The sequence below is a fragment of the Megalops cyprinoides genome, chromosome 18, assembly GCF_013368585.1.
Source record: "Megalops cyprinoides isolate fMegCyp1 chromosome 18, fMegCyp1.pri, whole genome shotgun sequence".
Classification (NCBI taxonomy): Eukaryota; Metazoa; Chordata; class Actinopteri; order Elopiformes; family Megalopidae; genus Megalops; species Megalops cyprinoides.
The window spans coordinates 16,490,295-16,505,750 of record NC_050600.1 but is presented as its reverse complement, the minus strand read 5'-3'; the positions used below and the strand labels follow the sequence as shown (position 1 = coordinate 16,505,750).

General features: G+C 38.8%; 1 protein-coding gene across 1 annotated transcript; it reads left to right on the top strand.

The window, feature by feature from the left end:
• Positions 1-10,689: 10,689 nt before the first annotated feature.
• LOC118793632 (GTPase IMAP family member GIMD1-like) lies at positions 10,690-13,606 on the top strand. Its single transcript, XM_036551860.1, has 2 exons — positions 10,690-11,087; positions 13,230-13,606. Exons 1-2 carry the CDS (start codon positions 10,698-10,700, stop codon positions 13,560-13,562), a joined length of 723 nt encoding a protein of 240 aa, XP_036407753.1. The 5' UTR covers positions 10,690-10,697; the 3' UTR covers positions 13,563-13,606.
• Positions 13,607-15,456: the final 1,850 nt, after the last annotated feature.

Genomic DNA, 15,456 nt, shown 5'->3' with positions numbered 1-15,456 from the left:
ATTTCCATATATTAAAACACTAACAGTTGTCAGTGTCTCAAATGGTTTGAGTGAATACAGAAATAGAATAACCGAATGTGAAAAAGTCTTAATCAAATGTTTTATGGAGTCTATCTTTCCGCTACTGTTTCAGTTTGTTATCAACATCATATCAGTCATTCATAAGGTAAGACTAAAAGATCTCAGGGTAAGATGTATCAAGTTTATTGCGAATTAACCCATGACAGCTGTTGATTGCCATAAAACCTCAGAGAATATTTTTAAATATGGGCCTTATTTGTATACTGTAACTAATAGACTATGACCCACTGACAATTAACCTAGCTACATACTGAACTTTGAACTTTATGTTCAAACTTCTGGCCATTCTCACTTAAACCCCTCAAAATATGGGAGAGGAAAATAAAGCTCTGAATGAACTCATTCAACTCAGTGTAAACAGTTGTACATTTAAATTAGCTGGATAACAATAATTGAAAGCGGTGTGTCTCAGCAAAGTGTTTTTACGGCATGCTGTTTCAAGTAAATAACATTCATTACAACATCCTGATTGTAATTTTGAATCCTTAACTTTGGAATAATTGGCCTGGACTAGTTTGAAAACTCCTGCACTACATTACGAGTTTGGTGGTTACTGAAAATAACTGACAGTGTTGTGTAAGCAAAAGAAAACTAAAACGTTACTTAAATTTGTCATTCAAAATTATGGACAAACCACAAGCAAGGAGGGGAATAAATCAGGTCATTTGGTTTTTGTGGGAAGGATGATCTCAAAGTAAAATTCATTCTGTGCTCATTAACAAAGCATTTTACTTGCTGGTTTTTCTAATCAGGAGGTCAACAAATAACTCAAATCACTTTGAACCCAGAAACCTCAGGTGTGTTTACATTCTGTGGTTCAGTCCTCTCAACTGCTGGCTGAACAGATCTTTCTATGAGTAGGTGATTTTTTTTTTTTTTACCCAGAACCCCCTTCCAAAAATGCCCTTTTGACTCTGACGTGACAAACAGCTTGATGGGAAAGCGCATAAACCTGTTTGCAGTAGATTTACTTTCAGTTTGGAATAGGAGGAAACTGTCTTGTGGTGACATAACTTACTTAGCTGAATCATCCGTATAGAGTGAAACCAATGAGGAGGCTGTCGTCAAAGCACAGAGTTTCCTATGCTGACTCTGAAAGAGGATGGGGCCTCGTTTTGCTAATAACACCATTAACTCGCACACAGCTGTTGCAACCCCCTGACATTCGTACATGTGTTAGACATTTGACACAGCCAAGCAGTAAAAAAAGTCACTGTGAAATCTGCAGTCTTGTGAGATTTGAACAGGCATATTCTGAAAAAGTCAGTTAGAGAAAAGGCAATGCTTTCCTAATGAGCAATGTGCTTAGTAATCCACTTCTTGATGAAATCAACAAATGTTGAAATGCCAAGGTGTTTTCTGCTGCTTTCTGCTGTACTACCTAAAGAGACTTCTCTGTTCCTCAGAACACTGAGGAGATTAGGAGCTTTGCTTTTAGCTTCTCTCGCAAGGTGGGGAGCTTTTACTGTGAGAACAAATCAAGTGGCTTTGTCAGGTTTAGGGACATTGCACGGAGGAGTGCCACTGAGTCAGCGCACTGTGACTTAGAGGATAAGCCTCACGTCAGTGAACTTAGACGAGCCATTATTGCATAAAGGTTTGGCTAGCATTGCTTCTTACTCTCTTTACTAACAACATAAGAAGTTAATAACTGCAAACAACTCACTGATATAGGAAGTGGTTAAATGAGGAAATTCTTGCTAGCAAGATGGGGGTTAGGTTAGTGTGGGGAATGGACACACTGTTAGTGTACATACTGACAGCTGTGGGAGAAAAAGAGAATTTTTAACTGAGAAAGGATTTGTAATTAGAGCCATCATATGTTGAGTTTCATGCCAGGCCTAATATTATCAACTTCACTGGAAAGCCTTACAGTTTGGTAGCCTGAAAACATTTGTGTTTACCATCATGGAGAGGAGAAATTATGTATGAACTGTTTGTGAAATTCAGGCATTGCTATACCTTCAAAGAAATATCTCATACACTTTGATGAGATTAGTAAGTAGATGAAAAGGTAAGGCATTCATGGAGGGCCCTGTACAAAAAGCCAACACAAAAATTTTCTGCTTGGCCAAGCAAAGTTTCTAAAAAGTTTCACAAAGAGGACATTACAAAGCCCAGCCAACAATGCACTGATATTCTTAAAAGTGCCAGTTGCTGCTATTAAACAGAAATTCACATAGAAAGGTTACACATAAGCTTTTTTGTTTGGCATTGGAAGAACGGTCAAATTTTCTCAGTGTTGGAGAGTGAATCACTGATTGGGTGGTGGGTACAATATCTAATATCTAAAGTATCTGTTTGGATCTATCTAAAGTACATATTTGGAATCAAATCACCCTACTAATGTTAAAGTATGGTATATAAAATTACTGATGGGTATATGCTGTATATCTTGTTTCCTTTTTTCATTAATAACTTACTTCAATGTGATATTTGTTGTCAGACAAGTTGGCAAAAATAAGAGTTATGACAGTGTATGAAAAACCTTGGGTCAATAAAAATGTATCTATTGGTACATTGGTACCACATCAAAACATGCCAAAATCTTGCTTTTTATTGCATTTTGTAGGAAGATGCCATAGGGTAAATTTCTATAATACATCCTTGTACAATCACATGGCAGGTTCAGCATATTTCTTCAGCCAAGCCTTGAAAAATATTGAGTCACCTTGCAATTGCTGTAATTATTTGAGTGTCACACAAACTAAGGCTGTGAGCCTCCGTTGACATGGTGATGCTGAACTTTTGACCTGACTGTTTTAGCTGTTGTGCAAGAAGCCATCTGCATAGGGAGAAGAAACAAATGATGATGAAGATTAGATGTCTGCTTTGAGGGGATTCGCTATCTGAGATAGGCACCAGTCTGAGTGTAAGGTTAACAAATAAGGGTTACGGATATTATTACAGAATCAAGGGTTACTGTTATTATCTTGAGTAACAGGAAAACCATTTTGTGAGATGAGGAAGCACTCTGGATCTGACAAATCTGAAAACTAATTGACAGAATTCAGGCCCAAATATGGTATACAAGGGAAGGTGAATGACAGTCTAATAACAGGAAGTGAGGTTCTTTGTAAAAGCTGTGTATAGCTGGGGATCATTGAGGACTAACGCTGAGTCATATTCTGAGCGGAAACCCCCACCAAGAAAGAGGACCCTCTTGACGGTAGATTCATACTATATCTTGGCTTGCTATCATGTTTGTGACCTGATATGATATTAATATTTAACAGCTTTGATCCTTCAGTGTAAATGTAACCACAATCCTCCAAACGTAACAAAATTGAGTTGTTTTGTTTTCTGTCATTACCAAGTCACATGAAAAATGCATCTAGCTGATGAATCTTTCTTTGGTTTCCAAACACCAGAAATCAGTGACATGTATGAAAATTGGGAAATTGATTTAACTCATCACTAGATAAAGGCATGGATCATAATACATCTATGTATTTTTATGCAGTTTCTGACAGCACTATTTGGACTTGATTATCATTGTTTCAGTGTGGTTTTAATTGTCTAAGTGGTAATTTTCCTGTTGCTGGTCTCATATAGTGATATTTGGAAATGGCTTTTACGAGAAGAAGAACATGCAGTTATAATGGGTTTGACAAATACAGAGCTCCAGAGCTGTTGCGCACCCCAGCAGTTCACGAATGGCATATATCTGAAAAATGCCTTCACATGAATTTAAACATACTTTTATATGTCTGTTTTTACTCATAATTTCTTGCCGTCATAGCCATATATTTGGTCAGACAGGGAGTTGTGCTTTTAAGGGTAAAAGGGAGACTTTCCCCTGAAATCAATACGTATTTGTCCTTAACTTTCACAGATAACAAAGGAGTTATTCCATTTTGGTAAATAAATGGTGGCTGTGCATGTAGTGTATTAGCTTTTCTGCATTGTAAGTTGAACTAATTATTTTTAAGCCAGCTATGATGAGATGCTTTAGTCTGAGAATGATCAGATGATGTCATCTTACAGTAGACTATCCAAACATAGCAGACCAATAGTGAGCAGTATTATTTGTATGTTAAGACATTTTGTAACAGGGAATTTATTCTTTTTCTGCAATTACTGTAATGTTGCACAGCAAATTTATTTGCAAAAAGAAAGCGGAGAATGTTCCAGATTTGGCTGTTTGTTGTCATATGAAGTTGTAGATGAATTATTTGTGTTGAGATGAGGTGGCAGAGATGTATGTACTTGTAAGCAGTCAGAACTCATTGTGGCTCTTTCTGCCAGATATCCCAAGGGCCCGACTCTTAGTTCTACAGAGGCCTGTTGCAGCCCCCAGTTGTCTTCTTTAAATGGAAACCCCACTGTTCTTAGACATGTTACTCATAAAGAGCATGACGCCATCAAAGTAGGTGCAAAGCCAGAATGAGCACACTGATAAGCCATCTCCAGTCTGGACTAGAAACTCTGAGGAAAATTTAAGGCAAGGCATGAGGAGACATCTCTCTTGTCAGTAAGGGCCGTTGGATATCAGTAACATGAAACAGATGACATGAACAGTCCTTTTGCTTTCATTTGTCCCAAATTCATTTACAATTTCAACATGTATTTGGTCTATAAAAAATACAGGATAGCAGTGCCCTTGTTTTAAAATAATTATGTTCTTAACCTCAAACTTTCCCTTGGGACTTCCCCAAAGGTTAGAGTGGTCTTTGGAGAATACAATCTCATTGACTCTGCACTGTGTTGTGGAAAGACAAATTAAGGCAATCCATGAAAGTCCTTTGTGCTTGAAAATAGCTTTTGGATGCTGAAACTTGTGTGTTATGTAAAGACGTTCCTGAAACCCAAAAATCTACAGCCTGCTGAAAGACAAATTCATTCCAGAACCAAGATGTGCAGATCTATAATCTCTTAATGTCAGGGTGTCATATAAATTAGTCTGTTCTTTTTCCGGGTTTGGCTAGGAATGGATACTATACTTTCATAAATACAATTATGGCAAAAAATGTACTGTAGGATTGTGTGTGCACTTTGCAGATGAAAAGGTGACAGTTGGCTTATTAAAAAGAGAATGGGATTCTCTATGGAGCTGTAATGGGTAATATTAATATAATAATTGGGGATATTATCACAGTGCACTTTTGCCCTTGGTACATACACACTCACAGTTATTCATTTCAATAGGCACTGATAAACATGCTGCACACTGAAGATAATTTAATAAATGGGGCCCATTCACTAAGTATTTCATTTTTATGACTGAGACCCATCTTAAGTGCAAACCACATGTTAGCATGTTAATCACCTCTATAAAGCAGGTGTTAGCACTTGCATTTTGCATAAAAAAATGCCATGCTAAGAGAGATTTGGGAATTCTGATGTTGCTTTTATGTTCACCCTTGTCCTTGTAGTTTCACATCAGACAGACATACAGTGTGGTACACACACCATTGTAGCACCGTGGTAGTAACAGCTGCTGACAGTTTCAGTGAAACAGGATTTTTCAGGAGTATGATTTCCATTCACAGTGCTCAACAGGATGACCTGTTGTGAATGTGAAAGAGTGTGCCTTTGATCAATGTTTGTGCAGTAAAATCTCAGCCAATCACATTTGTGCAAAGTTTCCTCAAAAGCAGTGTCACACGCATGATGATGCGCAAATGAAAGAAAAAGGTCATTTTTATATTGTATCTGATAGGTTAAGAAAACCCCACCTCCTTTCTCCGACAGCCAATCATTATCCTAGTCTCACCTTCAAGCTGTATATCAAATGAAATGCTGCTTGAACGAGGCTGATTTACTGACTGGTAAGCAGGGCTAATCTTAAACTGCATGGAATTTGATGTTCAGGACAAAAGGTCTCTCATGCACAAGTGCCGTTCAATCTGGAGTTCCATGTGTAGCAATCAATCTCCAGCTAAGCGTGAACAGTTCCTCACATATAGAAGAACTTGCAGGTTCCTAACATCAAAATCTGACAGCAAACAGCATGGGAAGTGGTTGCTATTGCAGAATCTGCTGCAAATGCACTTTCTCATAGTGTGCTCTGACATAGCTTGAGGACAATTGCTGGCCAGCACAATCTTACACAAAGCTGGAATAAAGAATTAGAGATCCATGCCCCCTTGATTGTTCAGACAGCTGTCCAGTAGGTAGGAGTCTGATGAGTGCACACCTACATGTAAAATGAAAGCATCCATTATAATCAATGCATCCTTACATATAGTATGAGGGCTTGCATGTATCAGAATGCATGCCTCCAATATCCATACAGGATTCACCCTAAACATGGAAATGCAACGTTGTGCTGCATCTGAGAGTCCACATTCATTCCTGTGCTGTAGAGAAACCGAAGGGAATGAGGATGCTGAACCTACACTTTCACAGCTTACCAGAGGCAGCCATAACTTCAGTTCTGCTTCTGTGATCACATGTTGCAAAGAGCGGTCTGTGAATTCCTGTATGCTGCATATAATGAGAGAAAGCAAAACTAAAACAAAACAAAAAACATCCTGACTTGAAAGGAGAGAGAGGACACTCTTTAAACATTCCCTCAGTAGTAGTGTTTGCAGTTGTGTTTTATGCCTTCGACCCATTCAGGACCAGTTATGTGTGAAAAGCCTCACTTTATGCCTGTTCAATGATTTGAAGTTATATACTCCTATATCCTGCAGCAAATGGCTAAGATCTAGTACAGTCCCATAGACAGATGCAAATATCCTGTAGGAACATCTTTAAGATATAAGAAGACCTTTAAGGAAACTGAACTAGAGCATACTATGATACTAAGAGGATTTTGAATCTTATTGTGGGATTAGGGCACAAGGTTTTTGTTAAAGGGTGCAGAAGTTTTTATGAATTTCATGTAATTCATATAGCTTGTACAATGATGTGCTAATACTAATACTAAGCATTCAAGAAATGCATTGTGTAAATTGTTTTTTTAAAACTAGATAAAGTGATGTAACCACAAAACATCTGGCATTGCACAATATGCAGTTTAAGGAGAGATGATGTAAAGTTCCTTCTATAAAAACATGGTTTAAGTGGACAAGAGTTAAAGGCCATGGAATAAGCTATGAAATGAGCTAAAGACTCACTTTCAAAGACAGTAAACCCTTCTCAATTACAATCCCTCTGGCTGTGGAACTGAATCAGTAAATGACCACTATATATTCATAGCAATGTGCATGTCCACAAAAACATATGTTGGTAAAAAAAAGATGTATTGAATCTATGGATTCTCTTGCAATGGTGGGCTCTGCCCTCATGTGGTCACCATGGTGATATCCTCAACAATTTAACTGCAGTTTGAACTTCCTCTGAAATAAAGAGCACTAACAGGAGCAGCTTACTACTATCTGATACTTTATGGCAGCAAAAAATCACTTATCAGATCCTGTACCTGGCAACTTTGTTCACTTCTTGTTGACATATTTCCAAAATCTGTAGGATTTTTAAAAATTCATTTATTGGGTGTTTTTATTTGTATATTTTTTCATATTCCTGTAATACAACAAATTTGAGACACGCAAAATAATTGAAATCACGCAACAATTCCGATGAGCTGTATAAAAAGTAAATAAAAATAAATACTTCTCAGCATAAAAGAGATGGAGGGATAAACATTCCACTTGCTTCATAGAGTAGATCTGAACAGAACTTCATCTGAGCAGAACCGCAACACTCTGAAACAAGCCTGCAAACGTACGCTATACACTGGAATAAATAAATGTAACTTCAAGAGCAGACATCTACATTTCATCTGAGCTGAAGGCAAAATTAAGATGTTACATGTAGGAATAGAGTTTTTAACTGATAAATCACAATTGTCATCCCAAGCAGTAGTACTACATCTGACAGATGTCCTGTGAACATAACAGTAAACCTTTTGCCAGAGTGTGAAACAATTCACAGAGATGTCCTAGAGGCATTCCTCTACCACTCCCCAGAAGTGTCAGCTGACAGAGTTGCCTTGCGTAGAGTATTGTGTCCTGTTTGTTTTTTTTTTGTACCAACAATGTTTTCCAGATTCCAGGCTCACAAAATGTCAAAGCAGTTTTCAATTTTTCTTGTACATACTTTAGTATTTGCATCACAAAAATTGCTTGGTCCATTTTTAAAAGGGTGTGTTTCTAAATGTTGACCGCTTACAGTTTTAGACAATCAAATCTGCATGCTCAAATGAGGGCCTCCCTTTGAAGGAATTCCTTTAGAGCAGGATGAAGTCCAGTACAGGGCGTCACTAATCTCTTCATCAATCCTCTTTCAGAATGTCAATATGGCTGAAGAGCAAGGCGTTAGAGCTGTGGTTACTGTTGGTGCGGTTATTGGTAGAAATTCTGTGTTGCAATAGTCAGAATTGTAGAGCAGATAGAAATAGAAACAGAGCAAAAACTGGTTTCAGATTCTTCCTTTCATTTACACTTTACACATTTACACTTTATTTTGAGATGTTTTGTGGATAACAGGTAATTGCAAATGTTTGTCAAATGCTGCTTTTTTTACCTGAGAAAAATAAAAATGGAACACTGAATATAATGTACATATTACACATGTGATACATGTATGTGCACATATACATGAATCAATTTTCTTTGTGGTTATAAGTGAGTTTCTGGATACATCACATGCCACTTGACCTGAAAATAGACCCCAGATTGAAGTCCCCTCCGTTTTTTCTGTCTCAGCTTACATTTCCAAGATTTTTCACAAATTAAAAGCATGTCCTTCGCTTGCAGGCATGTCCAGTGCTTTGGAATCAATGTATTCTCTTTCCATGGGGGATGATCTGGCATGATCATAGAGATCTACCTCAGAATCAGCTTTAAGCTTTTTTTTTATCTTACCTTTGTGTGGTGTCCTGACATGGAAGAATTATGACTTCAAGGTGCCATTTCCTACTGTTCTTCTTTAAAAACAAATGTGGGTATTGCCCCAGCACATCACTGTTTTCCAGAAGAGTCACTGTGATGTAAACAGAAATTGGTTATTCTGAAGAATTTCCTTGATATCAAACCATAGTAAGCCTATGGTAAGTCTAACAGCAACAGGAAGGGTGTTTATTGTAGAACCAATATGCAGAACATCCATAGTGAGGTAAAAATAGCAAGAGTAATTGTGATTTTGTACACAGAGCAAGCAGGTATGACACCAATCTAAATATTTCATATAAATGTACAGTACATCGTGACAAAGAAGGTGGGGATATCAGACAATTGTTCAAGCAAATGTCAAAACAATGATTCAGCAACCCAGCTAAATGAAGAAGCTGTAAAGTGGTTGTTTACCCTTTTTACAGCTCTCTACTGATAAGAACACAGACTGCAAAGTGAGTGAGTGGTACAGTGACGATAAAGGCAGATGGGGAATTTAGTGAACCAGTAACTAGTGCAAATAAAGGGGAGCTATCACAAGCAGGTACACATGAGTGTTGTAGAACAGGACACAGGAGTCAGGCACGCACTTGCATTTCCACCTTCACAGGTAGCAGTCAAAGGTAAGCTGTGTAGATCATGCTTCATATTACATCAAGTCTTTACTACAGTTCTTGTACACTGTATATTATATACGTACAGTCATTGTACACTATGTATTATATAGCAGGTGAAAATCACTTAATTGGAATTTCCAATCACATAATCTAGAGTTATGAACTTGTCAATTCAGACTGTTTAAAAATAGCAAATTTACAAAATACTAAATGTTCTACAATATACTGTAGCTTATTTGAAATGGTCAGTCATGAGACAAAGTTGATGCTGTTGAATAGTCTATTTTTGTTCTCACAACGCAAAGTAAATGGAATTTAGTTCATGGGACTTAAGTCAACAAAATCATAATGTGCTTATGTTCTGTCTGCCCAATAAATAACAGCTGGCATCAGAACGATTGCGCACAATGTACTATTATGTTGCAATGGTCAGGGATACCTTGGGTTCAGCCAGGGTTTGTAAAGAAAGAACTGGCTTTGAGATTTGAGATCTCTTTCAAAACACCTGTAATTGCACAGCTTGTTGGAAAATTTTCAAAGCATTCTGATGCGTAAATTGAGTTCCACTCCTCCTTCCCTTCAAATAATGAAGAGTATTCCAAAAATCTTCACAGATATAACCATAGCTGGCTGGTGCTTAAAGAAAATAGGGAATTAGTTTCATTACTGAGGTTCAAATATCTGATTTAAGTCATCAGTTGGACTTGTCACCTCGACTTGTCACTTCCTTTTTCTCCTTGTGTTATACTGTACGTGTGGGTCATACATGCATAGTCTGTGCTGCTTTTACATGGAGTCTTCCTTTACTGGAAAGCCTTTGGATTGTTTAATTACAGTAAAACTTGGTAAACCATCATTATGGTCAGGATATATTGATTTTTCTTAAAACTTACAAAAGAGTGACAATTGTGTCAGATCAGAAAACATTGCCAATGGAAATGCCAAAGAAATCAGAACCAGTGTATTGGGGGGAATTTTCAAGAATTGAACTTAAATTGAACTTGAATTTTCAAGTAATTCAGTAAGAGCTTTAATAAATGCTCCTTAACAATTCCTATTGAAACTTTTGGGGGAATTAATTCAATTGATTGAAAAGTACTTATGACAGTGGCAGTAAAATCTTGATTGACTGCTCCTAGTGACAGATTGAAGGACAGCAATGGACCCGCCAGAGCAGGGGCTGCTGTGCCTCAATGTTCTCCTCCTGGGTAGGCCCCAGGCGGGCAAGAGCGCCACCGGAAACACCCTCCTAGGAAGCTACGAGTTTCAGAGCCGGCTCTCTCCGGGGGCCGTGACGCGGGAGTGCCGGCTCTGCTGGAAGAACTTCCCGGGATTCCTGCGACGGCAGGGGGTGGAGACGGCACTGCGTCTCCAGGTGCTGGACACCCCCGCCTACCCCAACTGCCTCCTGAGTTCGGAGCGGGTGAAGCAGGACGTGGCGACAGCCGCGGAGAAGGTGTTCCCTGAGGGAGTGCACATGCTGGTCCTGGTCACGCGGGCTGATGTCCCCATCTGTGAGGATGACCACCAGCTCGTTCACCTGGCTGAGGTGAGGGAATGCCTCTCTGTTCAAGAAATTTAAAATATCCCAATTCAGTCTGCATTGTATTTGGCATCAAGTGCTCATTTTAAGTTGAGCGAGTGTTACTGTTTCTACTTTTTATTAGTCATGAATTGAACAGTCACTTAAATTGACACCAAACATTTTCTAAGAAAGTGTAAGAAAATGTTTTTACTTTGTTAAGGACAGAGCATATTATGGTTGGATTTAATCTGGGCCTGTATCAAGTCCTTAGTAGGAAGTTTAACAAAATGCAAAGTAGAAAGTCTTCATGTTTCAATACTAAATTCAAGACAAGTCCAGAAGGTTGTGAGAAGGCAAAAAAAGTAGTTTCACATTAAATATGTTCAACATAAAGGCTGTTTTTTACTTAAATGTACATACTTTAATTTCCTGGAGGACAGCTGGAAGTCCATCCCCTGATATTAAGGTCATACAACTACACCCGCATAGTGAGATTGCAGGGTATATAGAGAGAATACGCCTAGGCTGACCTCTAATGCACTATGACTTCCAGTGTATCTGTCTAGGAGTCAAGTCATCTCATATTTTTTCCCGAGAGGGGATAGCAATGACAACACTGTCAGCTCCACTGCATCAAATGTCAGCAACATCAGGGTCACACCATTTTCAGGGAATGAGGTCTCTGATACCGAAGAAGATTAAAGTCAAAGCATGTCAAACCCGTGCAGAGCCCAATTCACAAGGGATGCCTTCAAAGGGACACATCTGTTGGCCAAATACAAAATGACTGGCATCACCATGTGTCACGTGGAGCCTCAGAACCTTGTTAATTACAGCCATTTTGGTAAGGTTGAAGATCAGGGGTCGAGTTGAAGACATACTGCACACACTGTCTCCAGGGGACACACACATGGCTTTGAATTAGGTTAGTACACAACCATTGGGAAGTGGACATTATTGATAAATATAGTTCATTCATACATGTACATTCATATACACGTCATAGCACTGTAAAATGATTTGTTTGTGCTCAGTTCTATTAATGTGCATATCAAACACAGCAACATACCTTGGTTTTTAAATCTTTTTAAATTGGTTTTAAATATGACGTTGGCTATGTTACTTTAATCTGCCATTGAAGCATCAGTGTCCTTACATAGATATGAAAACAAAACACATAGGAAAAGAATCTTTGAGCAGACACTTGCTGCTGTTTGGGCTACAGTTCTATGATGAATGCAAAACGAACAGAACCATTTGTATCATCAAATCATGAAGGATCAGATTCATTTTACCAGATCAAACCAAAATCTGGTAAATAACAAATTTGTTGGTATTAGATGTAGTTGAAAAAGTATCTCTGTATCGTGCGTGCAGAGCTTGTGTTTGTGTGTCTGTGCCTCAGCCATCTTGGCTTTTCCAACCTTAGAATATCTGTAGTATGCTAAAAAGCTCTTCGGACACAGTGACATTCCTGAATGCTATGTCTCCCATGTGGAAATCATTTTCATTGCAGTGCAAGAGGAGCCTGGCTTGGGGCCACCGTAGCTGGAATCATTATCACAGACATTTCAGCAGTGTGAAATTAATATTTAGCAATAATTATTCTGAGGAATCAGTCCTGAAAGGCATGACCAAAGTTTCATGGGGATACTTTGCTGTGCTCTTATCCTTTTACACTGGGGTTTGTTATGTCCAAGATATTCAACACAGGTATAAGTTTCCCATGTTTTGCCCTCTCATTCCAAGAAGCATGATGATCTTCCTCCTGCTTGCAGAGTTTTCCTTTTCCTGAACTAACTTTGCAGTCTCGCTTTCAATCAAAATGACCTTAAACTTTTAAGGTGAATCTCATTTAGGAATTGGATTGTAGTACTTGCTTACAGCTGATGTCAGGATTGCTGAAACTGAAGATTCCAAAAGACTAATCTGTAACTATGACTTTTTTCTGTTTCACAATAAGAGTTATGGCACTCAATTTTTTCATACTTTTACTGTGTGTGTGTGTGTATGTATGTCTGTACACATGAATGCATATATTTGTATGTTTGTATGTGTGTGTGTGTGTGTGTGTGTATGTTCTATTGTGCTAGAAGTCGCTCTTGATAAGAGTGTCTGCTACATGCATATATGTAATGTATGTGTGTGTATGTGTGTTTTCTCCAGGAGCTGCTGGGCCCAGGGTGGAGGAGTCACACCCTGCTGGTCCTCAGTCACAGTGACCGTGTGAGCGGGGCTAGGCTCAAGGGTGAGGAGTACCTAAGACTGGCATCGGGAGCCTTCCAAGCCCTGCTGGAGTCTGTGGATCACAGGTATCACTTTGTGGACAACTCTGTGGCCTGGCCCCAGGCAGAAGGCAGACCCCTGCTGGAGAAACTGCTCAGAATATCCAGCCAAAACAAATACAGCAGACTACAAATCAAACCTGGTCATGTTAATGACTTGGGTAAGAGGCAACAGGAACGGCCCACACACAATGAGTCAATTCATTTGTCGTAAGTAAAGGAAGAATGAATAATGAAATTAAAGTGTAGTGTTAGAGTTAGGGCCACACGTACACCCTCCTCACGCACACGCACACTTTTGTTTTAGGTTTTTGTTTGTCATGTGGTACAGCATCATCATGCAGTTTGGGGCAGCCTCTTTTCTGGGTATGCATAAAAGGGTGAACTGCTGACCGGAAGAGGGGGGAGGAAAAAAATGTAGAGGCGAATGAACATGACAGAAATGTTTGTGTCTAGTTTTTAATGCAGTCTGGATGGAGGGACCAGTTAGCAATGTTTGTGTCAGGGGGCTTACAATGATTGTATTCATTTGCAAACACTGTTTTAGTTGTGATGCCACTCTACAGTGAGTTGCTTGGGGCCCACCACGATCGTAGATTATTTGTATGCTGTTTGTACATTTGAGACTCATAGGACGGCATATTAGGAGTCACTGATTTCCCATCAGTCCTCTGGCAGCAAGCATTGGACTGCCGTATTTGTGCCGTTATTTTTAATAAACAATAAAGAAACTGAACAAACCACTGCTGTGGCTCTGTTGAACGTGGCGCTTAGAAGACAGCTGGCTTTTTGATTTGAGGGCATTGGGAGGTCTGCCTTGTGCCACTCTTGTGTTTGTATGTGAGTAGAAAAAACAGCAACAATTAGATTCAGCTACCTGTTCCCTTTACAGCCATTTTCAGAGTTTGTTCTCATGCATGTTGGCTGTAACACTAGGTTTGAATGCCTTATTTGGGTGAGGTTGATTAAAGATGTCCAGTGGATGTCAGAATGTAATACATTCCATATAGAACTGAAGACTGAGAAGGACTGAGAAATGAGTGAATCCTGAGTGGTCAGATGCTGCTGTTCAGAATGTTCTGAACAGCAGCATCTGACTTCATTGTCACATCATTGTGCTCTAAGTGATTCATTGTCACATCATTGTGCTCTAAGTGATTCAGCCTCACCTGCAGGGACTATAATCAACATTTTAAGAAGGCCACAGATGTAATGGCTTTCACAATACAGCCTAAGATGTAGCAAACATGCAACTGTGAACAAATGTGACACCGGAGGTCCAGTGGAAATGTCGACACAGAATTGTTGCGCCAAATAAGTTCATGTTTCTGCAAATCAAAACAATTAAAAAGGGGAAGTTGCTAAAAAGTCGCCAGTTGCCGTTACAGTGTAGTTCTGTATATAAAATAAATCAGACAGCATGCATATGAATTTCAGAAATATAACTGAACTCAAAGTGCAAGCTATAATGGCTTGTGGTCTGTAAATTATGTTCAGCTTTAATCCACGGCATATGGCAAGCCCTCTTCATTGACTTAATTACTGTTGACGTAATGGATTACCAAAGGGGACGTAGATCAAGCTCTTCAGTGCAATTGAAACATATTCAAGAACCAAAGCTGTCTGCACACTAGCTGAGTGACACTTTTGAGTGGTACGTCAAGATGTTCCTTTCAAGGAGATAATGAAGCAAAGGATGATGAGATGATAAGGCTAGAATTGTTAATTACAGCGAGAAGCTTGTTGGAAAGTCTGAACCATGTATCATCCAAAAGTCTATGAGCTCTCCAAAATCTGATTAATGATGACATACACTAATTGCCCCTTCCTGTGCTGTATAATGTGCTGAGTTAACATAAAGTGGGAACACATAGTGAGAAACTTGTCAAGCAATGTGCCAGTTGAAAAACTGTATGAACGGCACACTAGGGAATATTACAGTACAGACATATAAATATGTTGACTGTTGGAGGACAGACATCTTAATCTTTGAAAATTAAAACTGAACAGTATACGCAAGGTAAGGTTCAATAAAAACAATGCCTCCAATGATAATTCTTACACCAACTTAAAAAAAACAACATAGATTAAAATGTGCAAAACCTTTA

Excerpts from the sequence above, each read along its gene's own strand:
- LOC118793632 (XM_036551860.1), top strand. The coding sequence starts at position 10,698 with ATGGACCCGCCAGAGCAGGGGCTGCTGTGCCTCAATGTTCTCCTCCTG. Across the intron at positions 11,088-13,229 it reads AGCTCGTTCACCTGGCTGAG|GAGCTGCTGGGCCCAGGGTG; the intron begins GTGAGGGAATGC and ends TGTTTTCTCCAG.